General features: G+C 36.7%; 1 protein-coding gene across 11 annotated transcripts in view; it reads left to right on the forward strand.

The window, feature by feature from the left end:
* The window catches only part of MYO9A (myosin IXA), a 281,728-nt gene that overhangs the window by 233,683 nt on the left and 21,491 nt on the right, over positions 1-26,554 (forward strand). For 9 of the 11 annotated variants that reach the window (XM_036842812.1, XM_036842813.1, XM_036842811.1 and 6 more), the window contains 8 exons: positions 1,579-1,690; positions 3,939-4,000; positions 11,770-11,962; positions 13,437-13,565; positions 14,369-14,474; positions 15,239-15,370; positions 16,635-16,758; positions 18,084-18,137. In XM_036842812.1, coding sequence (XP_036698707.1) covers positions 1,579-1,690; positions 3,939-4,000; positions 11,770-11,962; positions 13,437-13,565; positions 14,369-14,474; positions 15,239-15,370; positions 16,635-16,758; positions 18,084-18,137 — 912 coding nt within the window. The remainder of the gene's footprint in view (positions 1-1,578; positions 1,691-3,938; positions 4,001-11,769; positions 11,963-13,436; positions 13,566-14,368; positions 14,475-15,238; positions 15,371-16,634; positions 16,759-18,083; positions 18,138-26,554) is intronic. The other 2 variants (XM_036842816.1, XM_036842819.1) reach the window with 1 other exon arrangement.

Consider the following 26,554-nt stretch of genomic DNA (forward strand, 5'->3'; position numbering starts at 1 on the left):
AGGAAAATAATGTGCATGTGTGTGATTTACAGTTTCATTAAACAGAAGGATATCTGTGTGATAAAATGTCAATATCTGGGAATATTTGAGACATCACAGAGCCAAGGTCATATTATAAAGCTGTGGGATGGATGAACTGTGAGTTAGATCTTTTTCGTTTAGTTAGTTGGTTATTTGATTAATTAAGACAAAAATGACTACTAATACTCCCCTACATGTATGTATGTATGTGTAAATGTGTGTATATATGTATTTTTATTTTAAAAAATTGAGATATGATTGACATATAACATTATACTACTTTCAGGTGTACAACATAATGATTCAATATTTGAACTATACCATATAGTTACCAAAATGGTAACAATACCATTTTACAATCCCACCTGAAATATCTGAGGGTTCCAGTCTCTCCACATCCTCACGAATAGTTAGTTTTGTCTAATAGTTATAGCTATTCTAGATGGTATGAAGTGGTTTCCCATCATGGTTCTGATTTGCATTTCTCTGATAACTAATGATTTGAGCATCTTTTCATGTGCCTCTTGGCCATTTATACTTCTTTGATGAACTGTCTATTCAATATTTTGCCCATTTAAAAATTGAGTTGTCTTCTTATTATACAGTTCTTCCTGTATTCTAGGTACAAGTCCTTATCAGATATACGATTTGCAAATATTTCTCTGAGTCTGTGGTTTATCTTTTTATTTTCTTAATGGTACTTTGAAGTAAAGTTGTAATTTAGTGAAGCCCAGAACAATGGATTTTAATGTTACAGAGTATGAAGAGTTGATTGGTGTGGTTTTAGATTCCATATTTCAGTTAACCTTTAAGTTACCATTTGCAGAGTTTTAATATTGGTCATTTTCTGAAAGGACAATTAAATTATTTTTCCATTTTCAAATTTCATATCTGTATGAAGCTGAATTTTCTTCATATTTTTCAAAATTAATTGCATACTGCCACCAGATTGCATACAGAAGTGGATATGAGAATCCAGTTGTCTTTTATTAAGCCAGACATCAAAGAGGTTTACAAAAATGTAAAACAGTACCCCTCTTGTCAGTACTTTTTTTGTGTGTTTTAAAGACACAGTTGTTTTTCATTAAAATGTTACTTATGTTAACATGGAATATGTTTAATGATAATTTTAAGTGAAGTGGATAGTTAAATTTTTTTGTTTTAATTTCTAACTCATAACTCATATAAAGAGAAGTATCTTGAGATCATCAGTAATTTTCGAAGTGTGAAAGATTCTTGAGGTTAAAAATAAAAATTTGAGAACCGTTGCTTTTAATTTAACATGCTGATTCAGAGTTGCATAAGACAGCTCTTATATGTTTATAGCATTGTTTTCTGATTTTCATATAAGTTGGTTTTGTCTCTACTAGATTGTTCACTTTTGAAAGCAGGGACCATATGTTTTACCTTTATTTTATTTCTCAGATCATAATTCTCCTCCTGGAATAAGTACCCAATGAAGACAACAGGGAATTGAAGGATTTCCCATTGCCCGACATGTTAGGGCAGCATTTACTGTGTTGGCTTTAACATAGATAGCTATATTTTTTCCTTCAGGTAGAAGAGCACAATGGTCACATCTTTAAGGCCACCCAGTATAGCATCCCTACATACTGTGAGTACTGTTCTTCTTTGATATGGATAATGGACCGAGCCTCTGTTTGCAAATGTAAGTATGAGAGTTCTTTGAGGAATTTTTTTAACCACTTGATATTTCTGTTTCCATGAGTTTTCTTATATCTTCTTTAACATTAAGGAATAATTCACACTCCCTAATTCTTTAACTTCATCTCTCATTATAGTTCCCTTTACCTGCTCTTTGTTGGCAAATAAGATATTTTGGTGTTCTTTGGTCACTGTACTTGCAGCTCACTCCATCTGAAATGCTCTTCTCTCAGATGTTAGTATGACTTACTACTTCAGTTGATTCATGTCTCCACCCTCCCATCTAAAATGCCACCTGTCCCCAATTCTCTATCCCTTTACTCAGCTTTTCTAGTCTTTATAGTACTTATCACCACCCAAGATGATGTTAAGTATTCATTTGTTTTCTTGTTTGTCTGTCCCACTAGACTGTGCTCTCTATAAGGTCAGGAAACTTATCTGTCTCTTCTGTATACCTAGAAGTATACAGAACAGTTCTGGCACATTATAAGTTTTAGTAAATATTTATTGGGTAGATGGACCTATAGATGGTTGGATGAATTAATGAACAAATTCTTAGATTATAACCAGAAAGGTACTTTTTTCTACTATAATCCTTTATCAGAACCTTTAAATCCTAGAATGTGAGTGGAGATTTTTTGTGGGTCAGCTTGGTTCTGGCTTACAGAGGGTCTTTAGCTTCTACTCCTGCCATTCCATACATCTATTCTGGTGCTTTTAATAATTTTGTGAGGCTTTATTTACTAGTGGGCCAGAACTGAATGAAAGAAATATTAGGAAAGGTTGGGTCCAGTATGACAACAAGGATGGAAATCATGTTCACCATAGTGAAATCAGCACTTGGATATTGCTGGATATGTTCACTTGTTCTGTGGTTCAAAAGTGGTTTTCTTTTTGTTTTATTATCAGTAGTCTAAAAAAATTGCAGTGAAAGTGAAATTGGGAGTAGTTTGCCATGTACTTGACTGTTTAATGTTAGTCTGATTCCTGTAGGTTTGGTATGATTTTCTCTGTGATCTGAAACTGAAAATATAAAGAATCTGCTTTTTCTTTTTTTATGACTTGGGTGGGTTTGGTTTGATTTTTTTTTTTTTTTTTTTTTTTTTTTTTTTTTTGGCCGTGTTGGTACTTCGTTTCTGTATGAGGGCTTTCTCTAGTTGTGGCAAGCAGGGTCCACTCTTCATCGCGGTGCGCGGGCCTCTCACTACCGCGGCCTCTCTTGTTGCGGAGCACAGGCTCCAGACGCGCAGGCTCAGTAATTGTGGCTCACGGGCCCAGCCGCTCTGCAGCATGTGGGATCTTCCCAGACCAGGGCTCGAACCCGTGTCCCCTGCATTGGCAGGCAGATTCTCAACCACTGCGCCACCAGGGAAGCCCTGGTTTGATTTCTTAATAGCATTAACTAACTTTTTTTGTGCTTATACTGGTGATTTCGCCAGTACAGTGGTTTGGTCTCCCCTCCTTGATCTTGGCTTTGAAAACCCCTCAAGTCATGCTTTAGAAACTCAAGAAGGTATTCAGGTGTTGATGTGCAGGAGCCAGAGCTGGTGTACCAAAATGACATAGGCCAAGTATTTTCTCAGTATCCTCCTCTCAGCGTGCCCTTTGCACCTACTGCTGCCTAGCCACCCTGTTATCTCCTGCTCTGAGAAATTATTTCTGCTCTGAAGTTTTTCTTTATCTCATCTTCCCAATCACTACTGATATTCTTTATGTCCTGGTTCCTCAGAGCTCTATTCTGGACCTTCTAGGATAGTAAATAAGGCCTTTCTTATATCTTAATTAGTATGCTACCAAATTTGTTTTTATTTTATTAAAGGTCTTTGACAGTAATGCTTTTCTTACCCATTGGAATGATTCTTAATAGGTATTTCTTTCATTTTAGCAGATAGTAGAACAAATTTAAGAGGGGAACATGAGCGCTAGTTTGTGAATCAGACCACAGAGATATATATTCTGCTGGAATATGGTGGGGACAGGGGAGGAGGGGTGGGCAATCTTGAAAGAATAAAAAGCTTTTTCATAGACAGTGGTTAGAAATTTTAGGTATGTTTTTCAACTTCATTTTTCTGAATTGAATGAATTAAGACAATTTTTCATTCTAATACCGTACAAAGTATATGTATGTGATACTATAGCAGTCTCAGATTTAAAGGAAAAAATTTATGCTCAGAATAAAGCAGTAAACTTATTAATTCTTGTCACTGATGTACAGACTTCTGAAAATGCTACATTCTTAACCTATTTTTCAGTATGCAAGTATGCTTGTCATAAGAGGTGCTGTCTGAAAACCACAGCCAAGTGCTCTAAAAAGGTAAGAAGTTATCATCTATGAGTAATAAATAACAGGTCTGTTGGTTTTTCGTGCCTTGTAGAAGGAAATCAAGGCCTCTTTGATGATTTTATAGAGTAGCAGTTTTCAAACTTTTTGGCCACAAATCACAGTAAGAAATACATTTTATATCATAATCCAGCATACACATATAGAGGGATGTGTATATGTAACTGAATTGATTTTCCTGGAACTATATGTACCTTTACTACATGGGAACTGCTAAACTGATTTCACAACCGACAACTTATTAAAACGCTTCTTTTAAAGGTTTCCTACTTCTTTAAACACTCATAAGTGTTTCTAGAAATTGTCTTGAAAGTGGTAGGCTACAATTAAAGATTTTAACATGAACATTAAAATTCACCAGCATAGTTGGTGTTGTTACATATTTCTACTTGGATACACAGATCTAAAAGATACTGAACATGTACTCTGCTACCTTTATGCTTCAATGAAGCAACAATTTTGGAAATATTTCAGGCTTTTATTGGTATATAATCACATTTTCTTATTTATTAGTCACATATAATTTTAACAATACTATGCAAATCTGAACTATAATAAAATGTGTGTGCATGTTTACAGCCCATGTATATAGTTTGCATCTGTTCCAAATTAGTAGACAAACATGGCAAAGTACAAAGAGAAATTTGACTCAGGGCTTAAAATACAACGAAGGTGGGGCATCTGCTTCCAGCTAAGATGGAGTAGCTTCTGGCAGACTAATATTCATGCTGAGAACAGCTGAAAAAAGTCTGTTGCCTAGCATTAGAAAGCTGCCCAGGCAAATTGAATTTAGGGGCCTAGATCCTACAGAGAAGAGAATTACAGATTGGTGAACCTATATCTGTGAGATGTTTCTCTCCTACTGGGAGTTTGTCAATTTTTGTTGTAGGGCAGGAAACCAAGATTCTGGGCAGAGGGCCACACTTAAGAGTCAGAGAAACCAGCAAAGCTCTTAGAAATCTGATAGAGTTAAAGAGACAGAAGTTGGAGTTTGGGATTGCCAGGACTTGAGGGACCGTGATCCAAACATATAGAGAAGTGAGCCTGAAACTCAGAGGTTTTTCCCTCAAGGCATTTTCTGAATTCTTAAGCTGCACTGGGCAAGAGGCTAAGAAGCTAAACAGAAAAGCAGATTAGAGTATTTTGCAGTCTCACAGTGTCAAAGAGAGAAAAATTGGACTTGGATGACCCACCTTTGAAAAAGGACCCTAGTCAATACTCTAGACTCTTCAGTGAGACCTGTGAAGAGCTATACCCCAGGAAGGAGGATGAAGCATTGATAGCATTGATTAACTGAGTTTTATAAAAACTGCAAGGCAGTCCTTGATTGGATTAAGATGATCTCTTCCTTTTTCTAGCTACCCACCTACAGAGAATAGGATGAACTCTCTCTAAAGAGAGATAACATTGTTGAGAGCCTTTACAGTTTGTTCATATATGAAATTAGACATTAAGAAATGAGACTAAGAAATAAACAGACAATATCTGTAGACTCATAGATGACCCATTACTGAATTCAGACATATACTTAAAAAATTTTAATTAATATGTTCAGATGCTGGATAAAAAGATTTAAAAAGTCTTTTTTATCACAAAATTGAAATATATATATAAAAAAGAGCCAAATGGAAATTATAAAAATAAAAAATGCAATTGAAATTGTAAACTCAAAAGATAGGTTTAACAGTGTATTGGCCATAGGAGAAGAGAAGATTGGTGAGCTGAAAAATAGATAAGTAGAGACATCCAAGCATGGAGAGTACAAAGAATGGGAAAATACAGAAATAAACATAGAGACATATGGGAAAGGATGGAAGTTTCTTAAATGTGTGCAGTTGGAGTCCAGGAAGAAAAGAGAACAAGGGAGAAGCAGCATTTTAAGAGCTAATGGTCAACACATCAACCACTTTCAACCTAAAGTGGGATAAATACAAAGAAAATCGTACCAGATGAACAGTCCTCCAAATGGAAGAAAAGGAAAATTTCTTAAAAGCATTCAGAGGAGGGAAAAAAATAACTGCTGCTAAAGGAGCAGTGAAAAGACTGACAACTGACTTATCAGTAGAAATGATGGAAGCCAAAAAGACAGTGGCTTGGCATATTTTAAGTGTTATAAGAAAATAAAGCTAACTCAGAATTCTGTACTTGGTGACAGTAGCCTTCCAAAGTGAAAATGACTTGAAAACACTCCAGACAAAAACTCAGAATTTGTCATCAGCAGACCTGCAATAAAAGAAATACTAAAGATTCTCCAGGCAGAAGGAAAATGATCTCAGATGGAAAAAGAAGTACAGGAAGGAGTGAAGAGCTATGGAAAGAGTAAATAATATGTGTGAATATAAATGAATATTGACTAAAAACAATAATAATGTCTTGTGGCTTAAAATATAAAGAGAATTAAATTATGTGACAACACCACCACCAAGGTGGTTGGGTAATGAAGTTAACTATTCCAAGGTCCCTGGATTATCTGAGAAGTGATGGCACAGTGGTTAAGAATCCACCTGCCAAGGCACGGGACATGGGTTCAAGCCCTGGTCCGGGAAGACCCCACATGCTGCGGAGCAACTAAGCCCGTGCGCCACAACTACTGAGCCTGTGCTCTAGAGCCCGCGAGCCACAACTACTGAGCCTGCGTGCCACAACTACTGAAGCCTGCGTGCCTAGAGCCCATGCTCCTCAACAAGAGAAGCCACTGCAACGAGAGGCCTGCGCACCACAAGGAAAGAGTAGCCCCCACTCATCGCAACTAGAGAAAGCCCGCGCACAGCAACGAAGACCCAATGCAGCCAAAAATAAATAAATATATTTGACTTAAATATGTTATGAGTATTTGTTGTAGTCTTTAAAGTAGCCACTAAAAGAATAGCAAATGAGTATATAGCTAAAAAGCTAATAAAGGTGGGAAAATGGAAAAACAAAAAATACTTGATTAATCTAAGAGAAGATGAGAAATGAGAGAAACAGAATCATAAATCAGGTCAAAGAAAATAAATAGTGGATTGATATAAGTCCAAATATATTGGTGATTACATTAAATGTTAATATACCAAATACTTCCAATTAAAAGACTAGGATAGGGACTTCCCTGGTGGTCCAGTGGTAAAAAATCCGCCTTCCAATGCAGGGGACGCAGGTTCGATCCCTGGTCAGGGAACTAAGTTCCCACATGCTGCGGGGCAACTAAGCCCGCACGTCACAACTAGAGAGAGAAAACTCACACACCCCACAACTAGAGAGAAGCCCAAGCTCCGCAATGAAGAGACCACATGCTGCAACGAAAGACTCCCCATGCCTCAATGACCCGATGCAGCCAAAAAATATATATATTAAAAACAAAAAAAGACTAGGATAGGGACTTCCCTGGATGTCCAGTGGGTAACACTCCGCGCTCCCAATGCAGGGGGCCTGGGTTCAATCCCTGGTCAGGGAACTAGATCCCACATGCATGCCGCAACTAAGAAGTCCGCATGCCACAACTAAGAAGCCCTCATGCTGCAACTAAGAAGCCCGCGTGTCGCAACTAAGAGTCCTCATGCCGCAACTAAGAAGCCCACATGCCGCAACTAAGAAGCCCTCATGCTGCAACTAAGAAGTCCGCATGGCGCAACTAAAGATCCCACATTCTGCAACGAAGATCCCATGTGCTGCAACTAAGACCTGGCACAGCCAGAATGAATAAATACATAAATTATTTTTTAAAAAGACTAGGATAAAACCAACTGAAAAATCTCAATGATATGCTATTTACAAGAAACATACTTAAATATGTTTAAAAAAAATACAGAAGGTTGAAAGCAAAAGGATAGATATAGCATGCAGAGACTAACCAATAGAAAAGTGGTGTAGCTGTAATAATATTAAAATGTACTTTAGGACAACAATCATTACTTCAGGTAAAGGTGTTTCATAATGATGAAATGGTCAAGCCATCAGGGAGCTATAAAAATTCTAACTTTAGAAGAGTCTATTATTATAGCTTCAATACCTGGAAGACAAAAATTCAGTAAGTATGCAACTGATATAAAAAACATGCTTAAAAATCTTATCTCAAAAATAAATAAATAAATAAATAAATAAATAACCCAAAAAACCCAAAAAAAAAACAAGGGGACACTGGTTCGAGCCCTGGTCTGGGAAGATCCCACATGCCGCGGAGCAACTAGGCCTGTGAGCCACAACTATTGAGCCTGTGCGTCTGGAGCCTGTGCTCTGCAACAAGAGAGGCCGCGATAGTGAGAGGCCCACGCACCGCAATGAAGAGTGGCCCCCACTTGCCACAACTGGAGAAAGCCCTCGCACAGAAACAAAGACCCAACACAGCCAAAAATTTTAAAATTAATTAATTAATTAATTTCAAAAACAAAAAATATCTTATCTGCTTGATGTGTATTGAACCCTGCATTTTACAACTGCCTGAATACACAGTCTTTTCAACTGCACATGGAACATTTGACAAAATTGATCATATGTTGGGCCATTAAGCAAGTCTCTACAAATTTCAGAGGATTGAATATATTGAGAGTATATTCTTTGAGCAGAATAAAGTTAAGCTATAAATCAACATAAAGATAACTAGACAAGCCTCAAATGAAAATGGAAAAATATTTTGAACGAAATGATTGAGGAAAGTATGACACAACAAAAGTGTGGGTATAGCTAAATTTGTGATTAGAGGAATATTTATAGCTTTAAGTATATATTAATATACATTAATAATATATTAATGTACAATACATTATAATACACATTAGAAAGGATACAAGGATAGAAATTATGTAAACTTCCATCTCTCGAAGGTAGGAAAAGAAAACCCAGCAAATTAAACCCAAAGGCAATAGAAAGAAGATAATAAAGAGAAATAAATGAAATGAAAAACATTTATACAAAAGATAAAAAGCTACAAAGCTAAATTTTAGTTCTTTGAAAAGACAATGCATAAACTCTTAGCAAGAGTGATCAATAAGAGAATTTTAAAAAACCAAATCATTCACAAGAAGAAAAACATACACCACAGATACTGCATACATTAAAAAGAAAATAAAAGGCTATTATGGATACCTTGATGCTAATAAATTTGACATTTTAAATTAATCGGGCAGATTCCCACAAAAACACAACTAAGTTAAACTAAGTCAAGGAAAAATAGAAAATCTAAAGAGTTATATCTATTAAAATAGAATCTGTAATTGAAAAAGCTTCTCACAAAGACATCTTCAGGCCCAGATGGTTTTGCCATTGAATATTTCCCAGTGTTTAAGGAAGAAACAACACCAGTCTTTTACAGACTCTGCCAGAGAATGGTAAAGAGTAAATACTTCAGTACTTTTTTTCCCAAATTGACGAATGAAGATAGTGAAACCTTGAAGTCAATCATGAAAAGGATAAAGGAAAATTTCAGTTCAGGCTATATCATAAGCTTAGATGTAAAAGCCTTAACCAAAATGTTAGTACATTGAATCTGTGCTAATGACAGATGAAAAAAAAAGACTTCATGAGAAAGTTGGTTTTTAATCCATAAATGCAAAGTTGGTTTATGGAAAAAATCGGTTTTTTTGAAAAAATCATTCAAAAATCAGTTGATGTAATTCACCACATTGAACTAATAAAGAAAAAAATATGGTGATCTCAATAAATACAAAAAAAGTTTTAGATAAATTTCAAAAACCACTCACTATTCAAGGAAAAAAAAATCAACCACAGAGTGGAAGAAGATATTTGCAGCTTGGATCTACAATATCTAAAAAGCATCTACAAATCAGTAAGAAAGAGATGGTCAACTCTGTGGAAAAATGAGCACATAATTTAAGCAAGCACCTCACAAGAGAGGATTTCCAAATGACCAATAAACATATGAAAAGGTGACCAACTTCACTAATCATCAGGGAAATGCAAATTGCAATAATAGTGAGGTATATACCCACTAGAATAGCTAAAATGAAAAACATCTTAACAAGGATATAAAGCAGTTGGAACTTTCATACATTACTGGTAGGAGTTTGAGTTAACCTAACAGCTCTCGAAATTATTTGGCAGTACCTATCAAACCTGAACATAAGCATTGCTCATGACTTAGCAGTGCCACTCCAAGATATATACCCAACAGATATACATAGATATCTGTGCCAAAAGACAAAAGAACATTTATATCAGCACTGTTTGAAATAACCCCAAACTGAAAGAAACCTGAATGTCCATCAGCAGTAGAATGAATAAATAAATTGTGGTATATTTGTATAATGGAATACCATATGGCAGTGAGATTAAACTGTTGGTACTCACAAACATAATGTTGAGTGAAAGAAGCCAGAAACAAGAATATTATTGTATTATTGTACTGTATTATTCAAAGATAAATAAAGTTCAAAAATAAATGAAACTTAACTTATGGAATACATATTATATGTTACCATTAATATAATGTTCAAAAGCAGTTAAGACTAATTTATAGTGATAGAAATACAGATACTGGTTATTTGTGAAAGGTGAAATGCATAGTAGTTGGGAGGGTCTTGAGAGGGAGATAACTGCTGGTTATATTCTATTTCTTGATTTGGGTTCTGGTAAGAAATGTGCATTCACTTTGTCAAAGTCTGTCAAGCTGTACACTTAATGATTTATATACTTTATATATGTGTCATACTTCAATAAAACTTTATTTAAAATATACAAGGAAATTACTTCAGATAGAAAATAACTAAAGACACCCTGCCACCCCTTCCCGCAGAAGAAAAAAAGAAAATAACTAAAAACATATATTGATTTTACAATAAGAACTCAGAGTTCACTTTTTCTCAGTTGAGAATAGTAAAATTAATTTTTCCCTTAATTTCAAGAAATAGAAATTTTTAGCATGTTTGCTTTAGATTAGTTGGTTTCAAATAAAACTATTTTGAAGTTTTTGTTTAATACCTTCAAGTATTTTATTTTTTTGCTTTCACAAGTCTTACTATTAACATTCCCAATGCCCTAGGGATAGCCATAACATTTAAGTAAATAGATTATATGTGTGCATGTGTGTGTCATAGTAATAGGAAGAAGATTGGCTAAAGTTTATTTTGTTTTAATTATTGCAGCAAACATTATTTTATTTCTTTTAACAATTTATTAAGCATTTGCCATATACCAGATACTGTGCTTGGTATGTTCACCTCTAACTTAATTTTTACAATAGCCCTCTGAGATAGAAAGGTGATATTCCTATTCCCAGCTAGAATCTAGTTGCAAATATGAAATAACCTAATTCATATAGTGGCAATATATGCCTCTGCCTTTAGCTATGACATCAATAGTCAGTTAAACTTCCCTAAAGTTTACATAAACACCAAAGCGTTCTTATGCTTCAGAAATTAGTGACAACTAATTCATTTTAAATCAACAGATTTTCAAATGGTACTTGGTGAATGTTTAACATACAAAGTCTATCCCCTTTCTCCTTCGCTCACATCCCATCTTTATGTGAAGAGATTTTTTTTAACAGGGAAACAGTAATCTGTTGCCACTGCCTCCATTCTGCCCCATTATTTGGCAGGGGTCGGGAGGATTCCTAGTGGAAGAGGATTGAAACTAACAGCTTACATATTTATACTCTCAGCATTTATCATAATTCCCTTTCCTCCCAACTCTCATAACTATGCTTGTAAAACTTGAGGAAAATAAAAAGTAGTTACTCTTAAAGAATTGGATAAACATATTTAACAATGTTTGAATGTACTTGGAAACAAAAATTATTTTCCATTTAGTATGATCCAGAGCTATCATCTCGACAGTTTGGGGTTGAATTATCCCGTTTGACCAGTGAAGACCGAACTGTTCCTTTGGTGGTGGAAAAACTCATAAACTACATTGAAATGCATGGATTATACACAGAAGGTATTTACCGAAAGTCTGGTTCAACTAATAAAATCAAGGAGCTTCGACAAGGTCTAGATACAGGTAAGATAGTGCCCTCTAAATCAAGACCAAATAATTTTATTTAAATAGGTCATCTTATGCTCTTAGTTTTCATTACATGTTGATCATTTTCTTGCAGCCAGAAGAGTGCAGTCTTTTCTGTGGTGCTTGTTTTATCATTTGTAGCTTTCAAAAGAGTCTTTGTTTTTATGTGGTCAATTCAGCAAACATACATTGCATATCATTTATACAGGCATTATTAGGTACTTCAGACAGATCTCATTTAATCTTTTTTTAACAGTCTGGTAAGATGATGTCTTTAATTTACGAAGAAGAAAATTTAGGTTCAGGGAAATTGAATAATGAGCTGTTGATGAGATGCAGGGCACTGTGCTGATGTTTTTGTATTAATTTTCACAACAGATCTTTGTACTAATCTTCCCAAACAGTGATTATTATCCCTGTTTACAGATGAAGAAACTGAGGCTTACAGAGGATCTTGCCCAAAGACTTACCACCAATAAGTGGCAAAGCTGGCATTTAACCCATAATCTAAACTATTGCCTGTTAGTCTCTGTTATTCTGACTCCAAGTGGTGCTCTTTCTGATGCATATTCTTGCCTTCCTACATTGATGACATAGTTTTTTAAATGGATAAGTAGTGAACTGAACATGTATCTGTGTAGAGCTCTAGCCTCAGTCCTGGAATGTATGCAGAGGTTTGACTTTGGCTTTATGTTCAACTTCTACTCTTCACCACTATTGGAAAGGAATAGATTTTTTTTTTTTTTTTTTTTTTTTGGTCGCACTCCGCGGCTTGTGGGATCTTAGTTCCCCGTCCAAGGATTGAGCCTGGGCCCTCAGCAGTGAAAGCACGGAGTTCTAACCACTGGACCACCAGGGAATTCCCAGGAATAGAACTTTTTGAATCACATATAGGTGCAAAGTTTGTCTTTGTGTCACCAAGAATCTACCCACAGGCATCATTCATCCTATATCATCCCAATCATCTCATGTATAACCCTAGGGAGTTTATAAGTGAAGCAGAGTAAAGATTTTCTTCACATTTCCTAAGCTCAATTATCACTGTCATTTCATCTCTGAGAATGACTTAAAATCAGTCTGATTTTTAGAAACTGTCCTTTGGGCCTTTTTTATGTTTGTCATCTAAAGCATCACTACTAGAAGTATCGTTCACAGACCAATCTACAAGAGAAGTACAGAAATTGAGAAAAAGCATTTAGAAACATTTATAGCAATTTAACAGTGCCTTGACATGAAAACTTGTGATCCTTTATTTTACACATCTGTCAGTCCGCGACATTTGAAAAACAACCAACAAACAACAACTGTTCCTTTACCACATAGGAGCACTGTTCCAAAGCATGGAATTAGATTGTAGAAGATAGTTTGATTAAGAACATGAAGGCATTTTTCAGTCATGATAGTTTCTAAAGTGAATTATTTGACTCTCTGCATGTTTTGGCTTTCTTATCTAACTCTCGTCTCTGAATAGATGCTGAGAATGTAAACCTAGATGACTATAACATACACGTCATTGCAAGTGTATTCAAACAATGGCTTCGTGATTTGCCCAATCCACTCATGACCTTTGAACTCTATGAGGAATTTCTTCGAGCTATGGGTAAGCACAGGCTTCCTGGGTTCAGGGAAGATCTGCACTTGGGAAAGGAATGCCATCTTCATATTAGATTATTTAGCCATCCTCTCAGTTGGTTTAGTTCATATAGATCCAAAAGTAATACAGTCAATACAAAACTGCCAGTGAACTCTCACCTATTCAAATGTTGACTTTTTTAGAAACTCATTAAAATGTCAGTGTCCTAAAAACTTTCTGAGCAGGTCACCTAGTTGCTTCTTACAAAGAGATTGAAAGACTAAGGTTATAAACAAATTTAAAAATTAAATAGGAGATTTATGTTCATTTAAATTGTGAATCTAGGCAAGAACTCAGTGTAAAGTTGGCTATCTATTTTAAGCCATGCCTAACATGTTGGTTTAGTTTTTCAGTGCTACAGATGTGTAGGATATTGATGAAGGCCTACCTAGAAGTGTTTAGGCCCTGAGGCGTGACTCCTCAATTCCCATAAGACTGATTTATAACTTATATAGCAATTGATTAATTTTAATGGGGAATTGGTTTGCCACAAAATGCCTGAAAAACTAGGGCATCTCTTGCCCCTTGCTGTAATCAAGAATTACTGGGCTATAGATTAAAACTCAGGAGACTGCTTAGAGAGTATAGAACTCAAGCAAAGGGAGATTAGTGGTAACTGTGAGTTGTTCTTCTGCTATACAGGTATAGCTAAAACTCCTAAAAATCAACCCTAGAGCCAGTCTCCCTTGCTACTTAGTGTCTGTCCAGAAGGAATATGTAGTGTATAAGAGAGGATAGTCATTCTTATTTGCTGCTCTTACTGCTTTCAGGCCTTCAGGAGAGGAAAGAGACAATCCGTGGTGTCTACTCTGTGATTGACCAGCTCTCCCGAACTCATCTCAATACCCTGGAACGCCTCATCTTTCATCTAGTCAGGTAACTTCAAGAAACAAAGGAACACTTAACAGTTTCTCTTGGATTCTTTTAAACAAATGAAGAGCTCCTTCGTATGAAAAACTGACAGATCTTTTTTTTCCTGTTGATAAAGTCAGTGCCTCAAACAGGTGGTTATGATCCCTTGGAGCAGAAATCCTCAGCTGAGTTAGATTGCATGGCAGGTGCTTCTCTGCCCTATTTGGGCCATGTAACACCTCAGTCTCATAGTGGCACTGTGTAGCCTAGCCTGTTATCTAACTCCCGAGCTAGAAGGGCTGTGTGTCTGTTGACATAACCTAATTCATAGGAGGAGGGTTCAGATGGAGCTCAGGAATTGACTGACCAAAGAGAATTCAGGGGTAGCCTCTCTTCTTCTGAGTGTAAATATTAGCAATAGTTGGGAAGAAAGCCATCTTTCTCTTTGGATAAATATCTTATGTAACTGTTTGAAAATGCCTTAAAGTGTCTACATTCTGTAGACATGTTCATCTAGTAATGGTGACCTGGGGCAGTGAGTCACAAATTTTTCCTTGATCAGCTATCTGCTTGCCTGAATTGCTTCAAGGAACAGAGTAAAAGTACACTTTCCAGAGGCAAAGGAACAGCTTTGGGAAAAGTCTACAATATCTTCCTTCAACTGATAGGAATATCTTTCCAGTACTATGCAGTTGATGTCATTGGTCTTCTTTCTCTCATCTCTTCTGCCTACCTCCCTGCAATTTTCCTTTTTCATCCTAGTTCCACTTGTTTTTTTTGTTTCTTAGGATTGCTCTACAGGAAGACACTAATCGAATGTCTGCTAACGCTTTGGCCATTGTATTTGCACCCTGCATTCTCCGCTGCCCTGACACCATCGACCCACTACAAAGTGTGCAGGACATCAGTAAGACTACCACGTAAGGCCAGTCACCATCACCTCTGCAAGACCCCAGGGACTTCTGAGTCAGTGTAGTCACTTTATCCAGATATCAAACATAGTGAATGATTTCTTTTTTTTTTCTTTTTCTTTTTTTTGACTGTGCTGCGCGTCTTGCAGGGATCTTAGTTCCCCGACCAGGGATTGAACCCGGGCTCCCTGCAGTGGAAGTGCAGAGTCCTAACCACTGGACCGCCAGGGAATTCCCCTAGCAAATGATTTTTTTTTTTTTTTTTTAAGTTCATATGTTTTTAATAAGATTGCTAGGTGCCACTGGGCTTTTTTATGCTGAAGATGAAAAATTCCTTTAGGTTCTATTCAACTAAGCATCATTTGTTTTGAAGGGCCTTATATTTTAAATTCGGCTTTTCTTTAGGAATGATTATAGTTTCCAAATGTATTTTAAAATACCATTTTGCCAAATTACATATACTTTGTGTTTTCCTGTAATCTAGTCTAACTGTAGTCTTATGGCTCCAAATCCCTTTGGTCTTTTTTTTTTTTTTTTTAATAAATTTATTTATTTATTTATTTATTTTTGGCTGCGTTGGGTCTTCATTGCTACACGCAGGCTTTCTCTAGTTGCGGCGAGCGGGAGCCACTCCTCGCTGCAGTGCACGGGCCTCTCACTGTGGTGGCTTCTCTTGTTGTGGAGTACAGGCTCTAGGCGCGCGGGCTTCAGTAGCCGTGGCTTGTGGGCTCTAGAGCGCAGGCTCAGTAGTTGTGGTGCACAGGCCCAGGTGCTCTGCAGCATGTGGGATCTTCCCAGACCAGGGATCGAACCCATGTCCCCTGCATTGGCAGGCAGATTCCCAACCACTGCACCACCAGGGAAGTCCCCCCCTTTGGTCTTAATACTTCAATATTCCTGTATTTCACCTTGGCCTTTTTTCATGGACCTCTGATTTCCTTCTAGAGTGGTGATTCTTAACCTTTTCTGCAAAAGGAGCTTTCCCCAAAAAAGCCTAGTGTTTGTGTCCCATTCCCAGAGAGTGATTTAATTGGTCGGGGGTGTGGCCTAGGCATTGGGACTTATAACTGCTCCTCAGATGGATACTAAAGTGCAGCCAAAGTTGTGAACCACCATTATAAACCCTGTCTCTGAGCTCATAAAATAAGGGATGTTGATTTTTCTTTTATCCTCCAACTATCTACCACTAAACTTAGCTGAAAAATAGTCTGCGGGTGCTACAATTTATTTGATTGACTTCAGCACTTAACAGTTTTCTCTTTTCCTGTTTCAGCTGTGTGGAGCTGATTGTTGTGGAACAAATGAATAAATATAAGGCTCGTCTCAAAGACATCAGTAGCCTGGAATTTGCTGAGAATAAGGCAAAGACCAGGCTGTCACTGATTCGTAGATCAATGGTAAGATGTAGGACATGGAATCACAGGGGGAAATGGGAGCCTTCCTCAGATTTTAAGTACACATTATGATGTGTAGAGAGAGATTATTCTCTGAATCTTTTTCACATGGAACAAGTGAAAAAAAAAATGTCACCTTATCTCAGGGTACTATGTATGCCTCATGTTTGTTCTTTGAGCTGTCTTTAGTTATATACACAGAATACAGTTAACTATGAAGAATTTTTAAAATCAAGTATTTGGGTTAAAATGTTGGTGGTTTAATAATTTGCCCTATTTTCTTTTCCTGTCCTTTCTATGAAAACGTAACCCACCCTAACTTTTGAGTCTACTTTCTTCCACCGTCTGTTCCCAACCTCAACCATGTCACTTTTGGTGGTCCTGCCAATAGTTCTGGGATGTAGAGGACTTAATCACTTGCAAGAATGTGAGTCATAGGATACAGAACTCCACTATGAGTGTACTATTATCAAATAAAGATTTCTTTGAGGGCTTATTGCTAGGTTTTGAAAAAAGCCTTACAAAAATGATAATTTATTTCTTCCATTTGCCCATTTGTCTGTTTAATATCTTCCTTTGTAACCGGTGACCTATATATAAACAACTCCATTTCACACTGACCAATAATCAGTAGGGTCTAGATAACAGGAAACCTATTGCTGCATTAAAGTTTAATTATTGCCCATTTACTACCCTTCCCCTGAATTGTAAAACAAAATTGTATTAGTGAACACCCAATCAGATCCCCAGTAAATCTCTAAAGAGAAGCAGGCTTCCCCATCATTGTGCCCATGTTTTTGCAGAGACCCAGCAATACTTCCTCTATACTTGGTAGTTTATACTCAGGTTAGCATTAAAGTAACTCCGTTTCTTCCTTTACTATTAAACTGCCTGGCACAGGGCAAGTGCACAACAAATGTCTGTAGATTAAGTTAATGAAGGGTGTTCTCTAAAAACAAACATAAACACAGAATTTCTCCAGTCGGTAAAGGTATTAAATAAAGCTCATCACAGAACACAGAACACAGAGTCTTTTCTCCAGGAAATGAAAACAGAAACCCCATTTAAAAGTGAAACCCTTTCTGTAGTATGAATTTTTATGAACTCAGTTCTGAGAAGCCCAAGTTAGCAGTGCCCATCCAGGGAAGACGGGAAGAGACCTTTTACTATAAAGCTACTTTTCAAAGCAGGTAGACGAGCTGTGCTTTTTTGCTTATGTTGCAGAAGACAGATATATTCATTCCATTGAAAGATTAAACCTCTTTAATGGGGCAATGACATGTACATTCTAACCTTCTGCTTTCCTTTTCATGTCCTTCCTAATCCAGAAACCTGTACTAATTGCAGTTAGATTTATGAGCATTACCCGCAATTCAGTCTCGGTATGTATTAATATTGCAATGTGTCACAGCCACTTTACATTATTGTCTCTCATCCATCCAGGAGTTGTTCTGCTCTGTCTATCATCCATGCCTGTCCACCCTCCATGTGCAGCCCCAATTCAGGTCCCACTTCCTGATCAGCTTTTCTCTTACTCTCTTTCTTTAGAACCTTTGTTTTCTTTCCTCTGTGTCATGCAGTTGAACAGTGTCCATTTATAATATACTGGTTTTTCCTCTTTGTCAAATAAGCCTCTTTGTGGATTTCTTCTTTGGTTGGATCATTGAAAGGTGAACATTGAAAGCATTGAGGTATCAAATTTCTGCTCTGTGAGCTTTGTTCTCATCAGTCTCTTCCTTTATTACATAAGAACCTATTACTGTTTTTAGCATCCTCCATCATTAGAAATGCTTATTTGCCATTCCTATCTGTGACTTTGATGGTGTCTTCCTAGACGTAGAAGTATGACTGTTATCTACTCAGCAGTTTTTAGACAGTAGCTGCAAGTAGAAGTATGACTGTTATATACTCAGCAGTTTTTAGACAGTAGCTGCAAGTAGTAGTGAGCAAATTGATGGACTGGTTCTAGACTTAAATAATAATAGTATAATAGATCTCATACCAGGATTTCATACAAAAAAAAGAATGGAGAGATGGAACACCAATATATATGGAAACTAATTGCAAAGACTATCCATCTATGTGTAACCAGTTCATTAAGGATGCCAGTTTGCTGGGATACAAATGTCAGTCAGTTTTGCTTTTTATCTAGTAACTGCCTTCCAACTCTACCATGTCAAAATCCCCTTTCCTACTGGATATCAGCTACCTTAACAGCATCTTGTGACTATTCCATAATTTTTAAATGCTCTAGTCTTAGTCCAGTATTTAAGACTTAGTTCTCTTCATATTATCTCTTCATATTATAATGTCAGTCACAGGCTTGATCCAGTACTCATCACTTTCTTCCAGGATAGACTAGACCTTAATCTGGGGCTGAAAACTTTGGGGGTGAGTGAGTAGGTTCTTTTTGTCACACACTTCTGCCCTCCCTCTTTCTTTCCTTTTTTTTTTTAATTTATAAATTCCAGAACATACCTGGCTCCAAGAGTTGGTTTTTTTGTTTTTGTTCTTTTAAATTATTTACTTATTTATATTTTGTCTGCGTTGGGTCTTCGTTGCTGCGCGTGGGCTTTCTCTAGTTGCGGCGAGTGGGGGCTACTCTTTGTTGTGGTGCGCGGGCCTCTCATTGTGGTGGCTTGTCTTTGTTGCAGAGTACGGGCTCTAGGCACGCAGGCTTCAGTAGTTGTGGCACGTGGGCTCAGTAGTTGTGGCTTGCGGGCTCTAGAGCGCAGGTTCAGTAGTTGTGGCGCATGGGCTTAGTTGCTCCACGGCATGTGGGATCTTCGTGGACCAGGGCTTGAACCCGTGTCCCCTGCCTTGGCAGGCGGATTCTTAACCACTGCACCACCAAGGAAGTCCCTGCCCTCCCTCTTTCTTGTGCTGTTTCTTCCTCTGGTGTTGAAACTGAGAGGAGTGATATAGGAGAGGCAGAATTCTACGTGATATGCCAGTATTGAGGTGACAGTCTTCTCGGTTGTTCAGCACTACTATTCAAGCTCATTGTCAATAGGCTAAATGAAGATAAGTGCTATCTCCAATTGACCCTGCTGACAGTGAGCAGGAGGCTCTAGGCATTGGCAGCCCCTTGCTTTGGTTACACCTTCTGGCTAAACCTGACGGATGGCATTCATACCGTGTGACTCTGATATGTATGTCTTTTTTTTGCCTCAAGACTTTACCCAATCAGATCTACCTCCCATGGCCAGTTCTAGGGCCTACAAGCACATTGGGGGAAAGGTTACATTTTTCATACCTCTTGGTTCCCAAGAACTCAAGGTGGGTAAGTCTTGCCTACCTCTCTATCTGACTCTTCCCACCACACTCTTTCCCCACTTCTCTTTTCCCCTATGCATGTAACAGAGTTGCAAATCAGTAAGTCTTTTGCCTATACAGACAACCAAACGGAATGAAATACCAGTCTCTCTTTCTTTTAGATGAACTCAAACCTTGATTCTTAACCTTCTGGATTCAGTGATGACACTGCCTTTTTCCTGTAAGAGGGGAGGGAATATCCTCTTTTCATAAACTCTATGTTTCCCTGAAATTCCAGTAACCCCTCTTTCTTTTTAGCCTTTTTAGATTTACACTGAGGGAAAGGTGTTAGAATATTGATCACAGTGTTGGTTCAAAAAAATGAAACTCTCAGTAAGCCCTGAGAGGAGAAGCTGGTACCAACTACTCTTGGCTCCTTAAAGCTAGAAGAAAGGGTACTTAATTATCCTCAGCTTTGGATCTTAGCCACAAGTTTGGAACAAGAGGAAAAATCCCACTTAATATCCTATTGCATATGCATCTAGCTGTAGAAAAGGTGTTAGTCCCAGACTTAAGAACAAGACCGTGTCTAGGACGTATTTGGTATTCATTCAGCATCTAAGGGATTGAATCTAAGAATTGAATCTAGGAAAGAGCAGTGAGTTTTAGGATATTCACTACAAATAAACTAATGAAAGTCAATAGTATTCAGGTCTTCATAGATGAAAAAAATTGCTATTCCGTAATTAAATACAACGGTGACTTTGCTGAAATGAAGAGTGAAATGAATTTTCGAAAAGTATGTTATATTATTGCCAATGTGAAAAGTCATTTGGGTTGGGTGTTGAACGATGAGTAGTAATTTAACAAATGGTGAGAACACAGGGGAACGACAATTCCAGAGGCAAAGAAGCACGAAACAGATATCTGTGAATAATGACTGCCTTGTGTAGCTGGAGCTGGGCAGGTGGTGTGGAAGTGGCAGAAGAGTTTGGAAAGGTAGACTGGAACCAGATGTGCAGCATTAAGAATTTTCAATTTTCCCGTTTTGAAGCACTTGGGAGCTATGGAAAGGTTTTGAAGTAGGGGAATGTCACCATCATTTCTTTTAGAAAAATAGTTGGTAGCATTCTAAAGAAGAATGGATTAGAGATGGGCAAGACTGGCAGCCATATATCAGTTAGGAGACTCTTGACTTGTAAGTAATCGTATTTGCCATCACTATAATAGGTTGAATCCTGATCATGTCATTTTGAAAATATGTTTCTGCTACCATGTACTTTCCACAGAATTAGATTTATGGAGCATAATCTTTGACTAGGCTATTCGCAGAGGAGGGTTTCGGAATATGATATGCTCACAGTCCATCCAGTTATGCCTCTTCTATAACAAATGGGGTTTTTTTTGTAACTTATTTTTGTTATAATTCTAAGCATAAGTATTGATTTAGTATTATTTAAGATAATATAATATGAAGAATATAATTTGAAATAAAGTTTACTAATCTATAGAACCCTCACAAATTATCCTCTTGAAAGATGTTACACACAAAGGTTTTCATAGCCAAATAAAGTTTAGGATATAATGTGCAGTACTTCCAAAACTTTTAACTGTGGAGTGCTTTCTTCATAATGAGTCTAGTTGAACAGGGGTTCTAAAAAAGGCATTTTAAAAACAACATTCTAATTTTTAAAAATAGTATCAGTTGCTATTTTATGTACTTAGTTTGGAATTTTGAATTTGCTGTAAGTCTTTTCAGGATTTTCTTGCTGCGCTCATAGTGGTTGGCAGTACTTACAAATTTTGCGTCATCTAGGCTTGTTGAAGAACTTACCTGCATGTCTCTGTTAGAAATTTGCATACTTGCAATTCTGTATCATTGTGGATCTGTGGGGGTGAGCTATGCAACTGACAACACCAAAAGAAGCAAGAAATGCCCTTCCAGAAGTTAAGTATTAATAATTGGAAAGTTAAGAATCAATTGAAATGTGGCAGCTTTGAAGAGCTCCAAAGGAAAAAGATATTCCAAGTGTAGACTTGATTCTAGCAAAGGGTCCTGTCACTTCCTTATGTTAGTGCATGCTGTCTGAGTCTACTGTTCACATTCAGGTGACTTGACATAATAAGAATCAGACCCAGAGAATGAAAATTTTCTGAGAATATAGAAGTGTTCTTACTGTTTCTGGTACTGACCAGAAGGTATTTTTGTAGTATTAATCTTTTTTTTTTTTAAGATATAATTGACATATAACATTCTTAGTTTTAGGTATAGCACAATGATTTGATATATGTATATATAGTGAAGTGATTATCATAATAAGCTTAGCTAACATTCATTACCACATACAGTTAATAATTTTTTCTTGTGATAAGAACGTGTAATGTTCTCTTTGATAACACCACAACCAGAAGACCCTTGCTTTTTCTATTCCTCCAGAACCCTCTTTCAGAGATCATGATGGTAAGCAAGAGGCATTACTTGAGGATCCACATGCAGGAAACATGCAGCACCAGTGGTGAGGAGGATTAGGCACCGGACCTCTTTGGGAGAGTAGGCAAAAGGAGAACAGTATTTGTGCTCTTTTTTGCAAATTGTGAAAGAAGCATCTCTTTTGAAGCCTTGAAATCATCTCCCTCAGATGTGGACAAACGGGAAGAAAAGTTATGTAGGGAATTCTTGTAGATAGAATTCCATAGGAGTGGAAGAACTACAGTAATATCTGTCAAGGGAACGTGACGCTTTTCAAGAGGCCTGAAAATTAGGTTTGGCGGAATAAAAGGCAGAAGTTAGGAAGTAAGGAAATATAAGGATTCTGTGATCTTGGGATGATAGGATTATATGTGAGAGAAGAGAAGGTGAAGATTTACAAACAGCAGAGTGAGTGAGCCAGGTGGGTTGAGTGTTTAGAGAGTAAAAAGTACAGAATACTAGACAAGAATAAATGATGGTGGCTCCCTATGCAATTTTTCCTGCTAGATCTACCAGTTGTATCCTAAAAATCGATTGTTAAATATTTTCATTTCACTCTTATATCTCCTTTTTTAAAAAATTCAGATTTGAAGCTTAATACTAGCTCTTTTTGTATAATGATGTACTCAGTGCTTTTAAAGAAGCTGTTTTCTCACAGAACTTGAAAGATAAACTATATTTATCATTTTCAAATGACTAGAATTATTTCTTTCTCTTATAGTATATAATATCTTTTAAAATTAGGCATTTGATAAATCTAAGATCTTGTGTTTCTACATAAAAGACACATTTACATACTTGTTTCATGCTCATTGTGGAAAAATTTGAACAGTAAGGTAAAGTGCAAAAAGCAGGAAGAAAATCACAGTTTTCTATTAATATTTTAGAATACTTATATTTCCCTTGAACTTTTTCCTTATGTATATGTAGTGAAGTTATGACAGTCCTATGGTATTCATAGTTTTATGTTTCTTTTATTATTTTAGGAAGATTTTTGTAGAGCTAAAACATGAATTCAATTCAGTATTGTAAATCCATTTAATATTTTTAAACTTACAGTTTTACTAAATAAAAATGAGACTACCTTCCATATATGTTTCTTCAGACGTACTTCTCATTTTAGAGTACACTTTAGACACATCTTTTTTTCCTTCCCGTTCTCTTCTGCAGATGAGACCTGTCTTCCTAGCCCCACTCATTGATTCATTTTCATTTATTCTCATTCATTATTTCAACAAAAGTGTAACAGTTCTGTTGTCTTTTAGGCACTTGTGCTAGGTGCTGGAGGTATAGAAATGACAAGATCTCTTCTTTAGATAAATTAACAGTCTAGTAAGCAAAGATATAAATAATTGTAGTTCAGTTTACTAAATCTCATCTTGTCTGTTCAGAAAGCTGTAGGGAAGCATAGAGAGCTAGGTGACTTAATACCTGAGAACACTGAATAAACTTCAATGGCTAGAATGTAAGATTTCTTGGTAAGAATGAAGGAAGGGAAGAGTGATAAGATAGAATGAAATAGCAAATAAGTTTTTGGGTTCTTAAATTCCAGGATTAGTAGTTTGGATTTGATCTTTTTAGGCCTTGAGAGGCCATCAAAGGTTGTCTAAGAGTTTCCTCTTTTAAAAACACTGGACATAAAGTTTCACAGGAATTTTACCAACCCTTTAAAAACATAACAATACAATTTATTCTGTTTCAGAGCTGAGAGGGAAAAGGTCTTTTTTTATGAAAAGAGTGTAACATTGGTACTATTTAACACCCCACCCAAAAAAGAAAAACTAACAAAAATTTTACACAAAAGTATTAAAGGCAGCAGAGTACAGGATGGGCTCTGGACTAAACTTTTGTGTTTAAATCCCAGCACCAGATTACTAGCTATTGTGACATGGGCAGGTCATTTAATCTCCATGCCTCAGTTTTCTCATGTATAAACTGGAGTTAATAGTACCAGACTCACAGGATTAAATGAGTTTATACTTGTAAAGCCATAGAAAAGGACTTGATACACTGAGATATGTATATATTTACACACATATATATATACATATGTGTATATCAATAAAACACTTGATATATAAATTCAGAACTGCCTCATCTGTGAATATTAATCCCAAAATCCCAAGTTAAAATATTAGCAAGCATTAGCTCAGTGGCCCATAAATATAAACTTTGACTAAGTGTGATTTAACCCAGGAATGCAAGAATGATTCAATTAGCATAATTCACCATGTTAATTGATCTGTAGGAAAAAAATCATATAATCCTCATAGATATTTAAGAGGCATTTGATATAATTATACAGGTATTATTTTTTTTAATTCTTATTAAAATAGGGATATATCTATAATTCCTTAGCATGATAAAATATATCTATTTTATCCCCCAAACCAGTATCTTGCTTAATGGAGAAACATTGGAAGCTTTCTAATTAAAACTGGGAAAAGGCAAGAATGTCCATTATCCTCACTGTTATTTGACCTGTATCTGGAGGTACTATCTAATGCAATTAGGTAATAAAAAGGAATCAGAGGTATAAAACTTAGAAGAAGAGGTAAAATTATCACTTTTCATTATGATTGTATATATGCAAAACTCAAGAAAATCAACCAAAAAGTAATTAAAATTATAGGATATCTGAGTACAATTGATAACTTTGATATATACTACCCATTGGCTGATATAATGGAGGAAAAATGCCCATTTTTCTTAGCACACACATGCACTCAAAACAGCAACATAAAATACCAAAGAATATACTTAATGAAGAAATGTAGAACAAGAAATGTGGAAGATTTATACAGAGAGAGTCTTAAACCCCAAGAATTACAAAAGAAGATTTGAACAAATAAATGCATTTGGAAAGGAAGACTGAATATATAAAAATGTTAGTTCTTCCTAAATTCATCTATTCATTTATTGTTCTAACACCCAACAGGATGGAGAGAGGATCTGTTGAGACTCACCTAAACTTTCAGACTCATAAGACTACCGTGAGCTACACTTGGCATCAGAATCACATAGAAGAATATGGGACAGGAAGCACAGCATGCCAGCAGACAACATAGGTCTTCCTTTTATGCCAGAGTCGTCGTAGCAAGCCATGCTGCCACGCCACCATCAGGGTGTTAGTTATATCTTTAGTCTCCCAAGTCACAGCTCAAGTGCAAGGAAAAAGAGGTCCACATTTAGTGGTTGCAGATCTGTTCTGCCTTAGAAGTTTCATGCCTCCGCAGGAGTCAGTATCTCTCATAAAATTCTAGACGTAGTTTCCAGGGTCCCTGCAAGGGATATGTCTAATTACAGCAGACTCCACACTCAAAGAGTCTAAATATATAGGTTCCAGCCAGATATTTATAATTTATCATTCCTTCTTCAGATGCCAATCAGGGTAATTTTTGCCAGAAGCAGTGTTATCTAGTAACATCATTTACATGCTACCTTTATCAGGTTTCCAGGGTGCTGAGCTAGAACATGGACCAAAGATCAAATTCTCATAGACAAGGAAAGAGTTTTGTAACATTTTACCTACAGATGTGATGTCAATAAAAACAACAAAAGAATATTTGGGGGGACCTTGACAAGATGCTACTAAAATTCATAATAAGAAAATAAGGAAGCAGGAAAACTAAGAAAATCCTTAAAAAAGAAAAAGAAAGGATCATAAACATTAAAGTGAGTGGCATTTCAGAGGTATACTATTCAATAAATGGTGAAGGAAAAAAGGATAGTCATGTGGAGAAAAAACAAGAAAAATGTTGATCTAAATCAATCAAAGACTAAAAATTTAATAAAAGTGCTAGGAGTATAGTCATCTCTCAGTATCCACAGGGAATACTGTGATAGGGGTTTCAGAACCCCCACCCCCACAGATACCAAATTTCTAGGATGCTCAAGTTCATTATGTAAAATGGCATAGGGCTTCCCTGGTGGCCCAGTGGTTAAGAATTGGCCTGCCAGTGCCGGGGACACGGGTTCAAGCCCTGGTCCGGGAAGATCCCACATGCCGCGGAGCAACTAAGCCCATGCACCGCAACTACTGAGCCTGAGCTCTAGCGCCCATGAGCCACAGCT

The sequence above is a fragment of the Balaenoptera musculus genome, chromosome 2 (assembly GCF_009873245.2).
Source record: "Balaenoptera musculus isolate JJ_BM4_2016_0621 chromosome 2, mBalMus1.pri.v3, whole genome shotgun sequence".
Taxonomy (NCBI): Eukaryota; Metazoa; Chordata; class Mammalia; order Artiodactyla; family Balaenopteridae; genus Balaenoptera; species Balaenoptera musculus.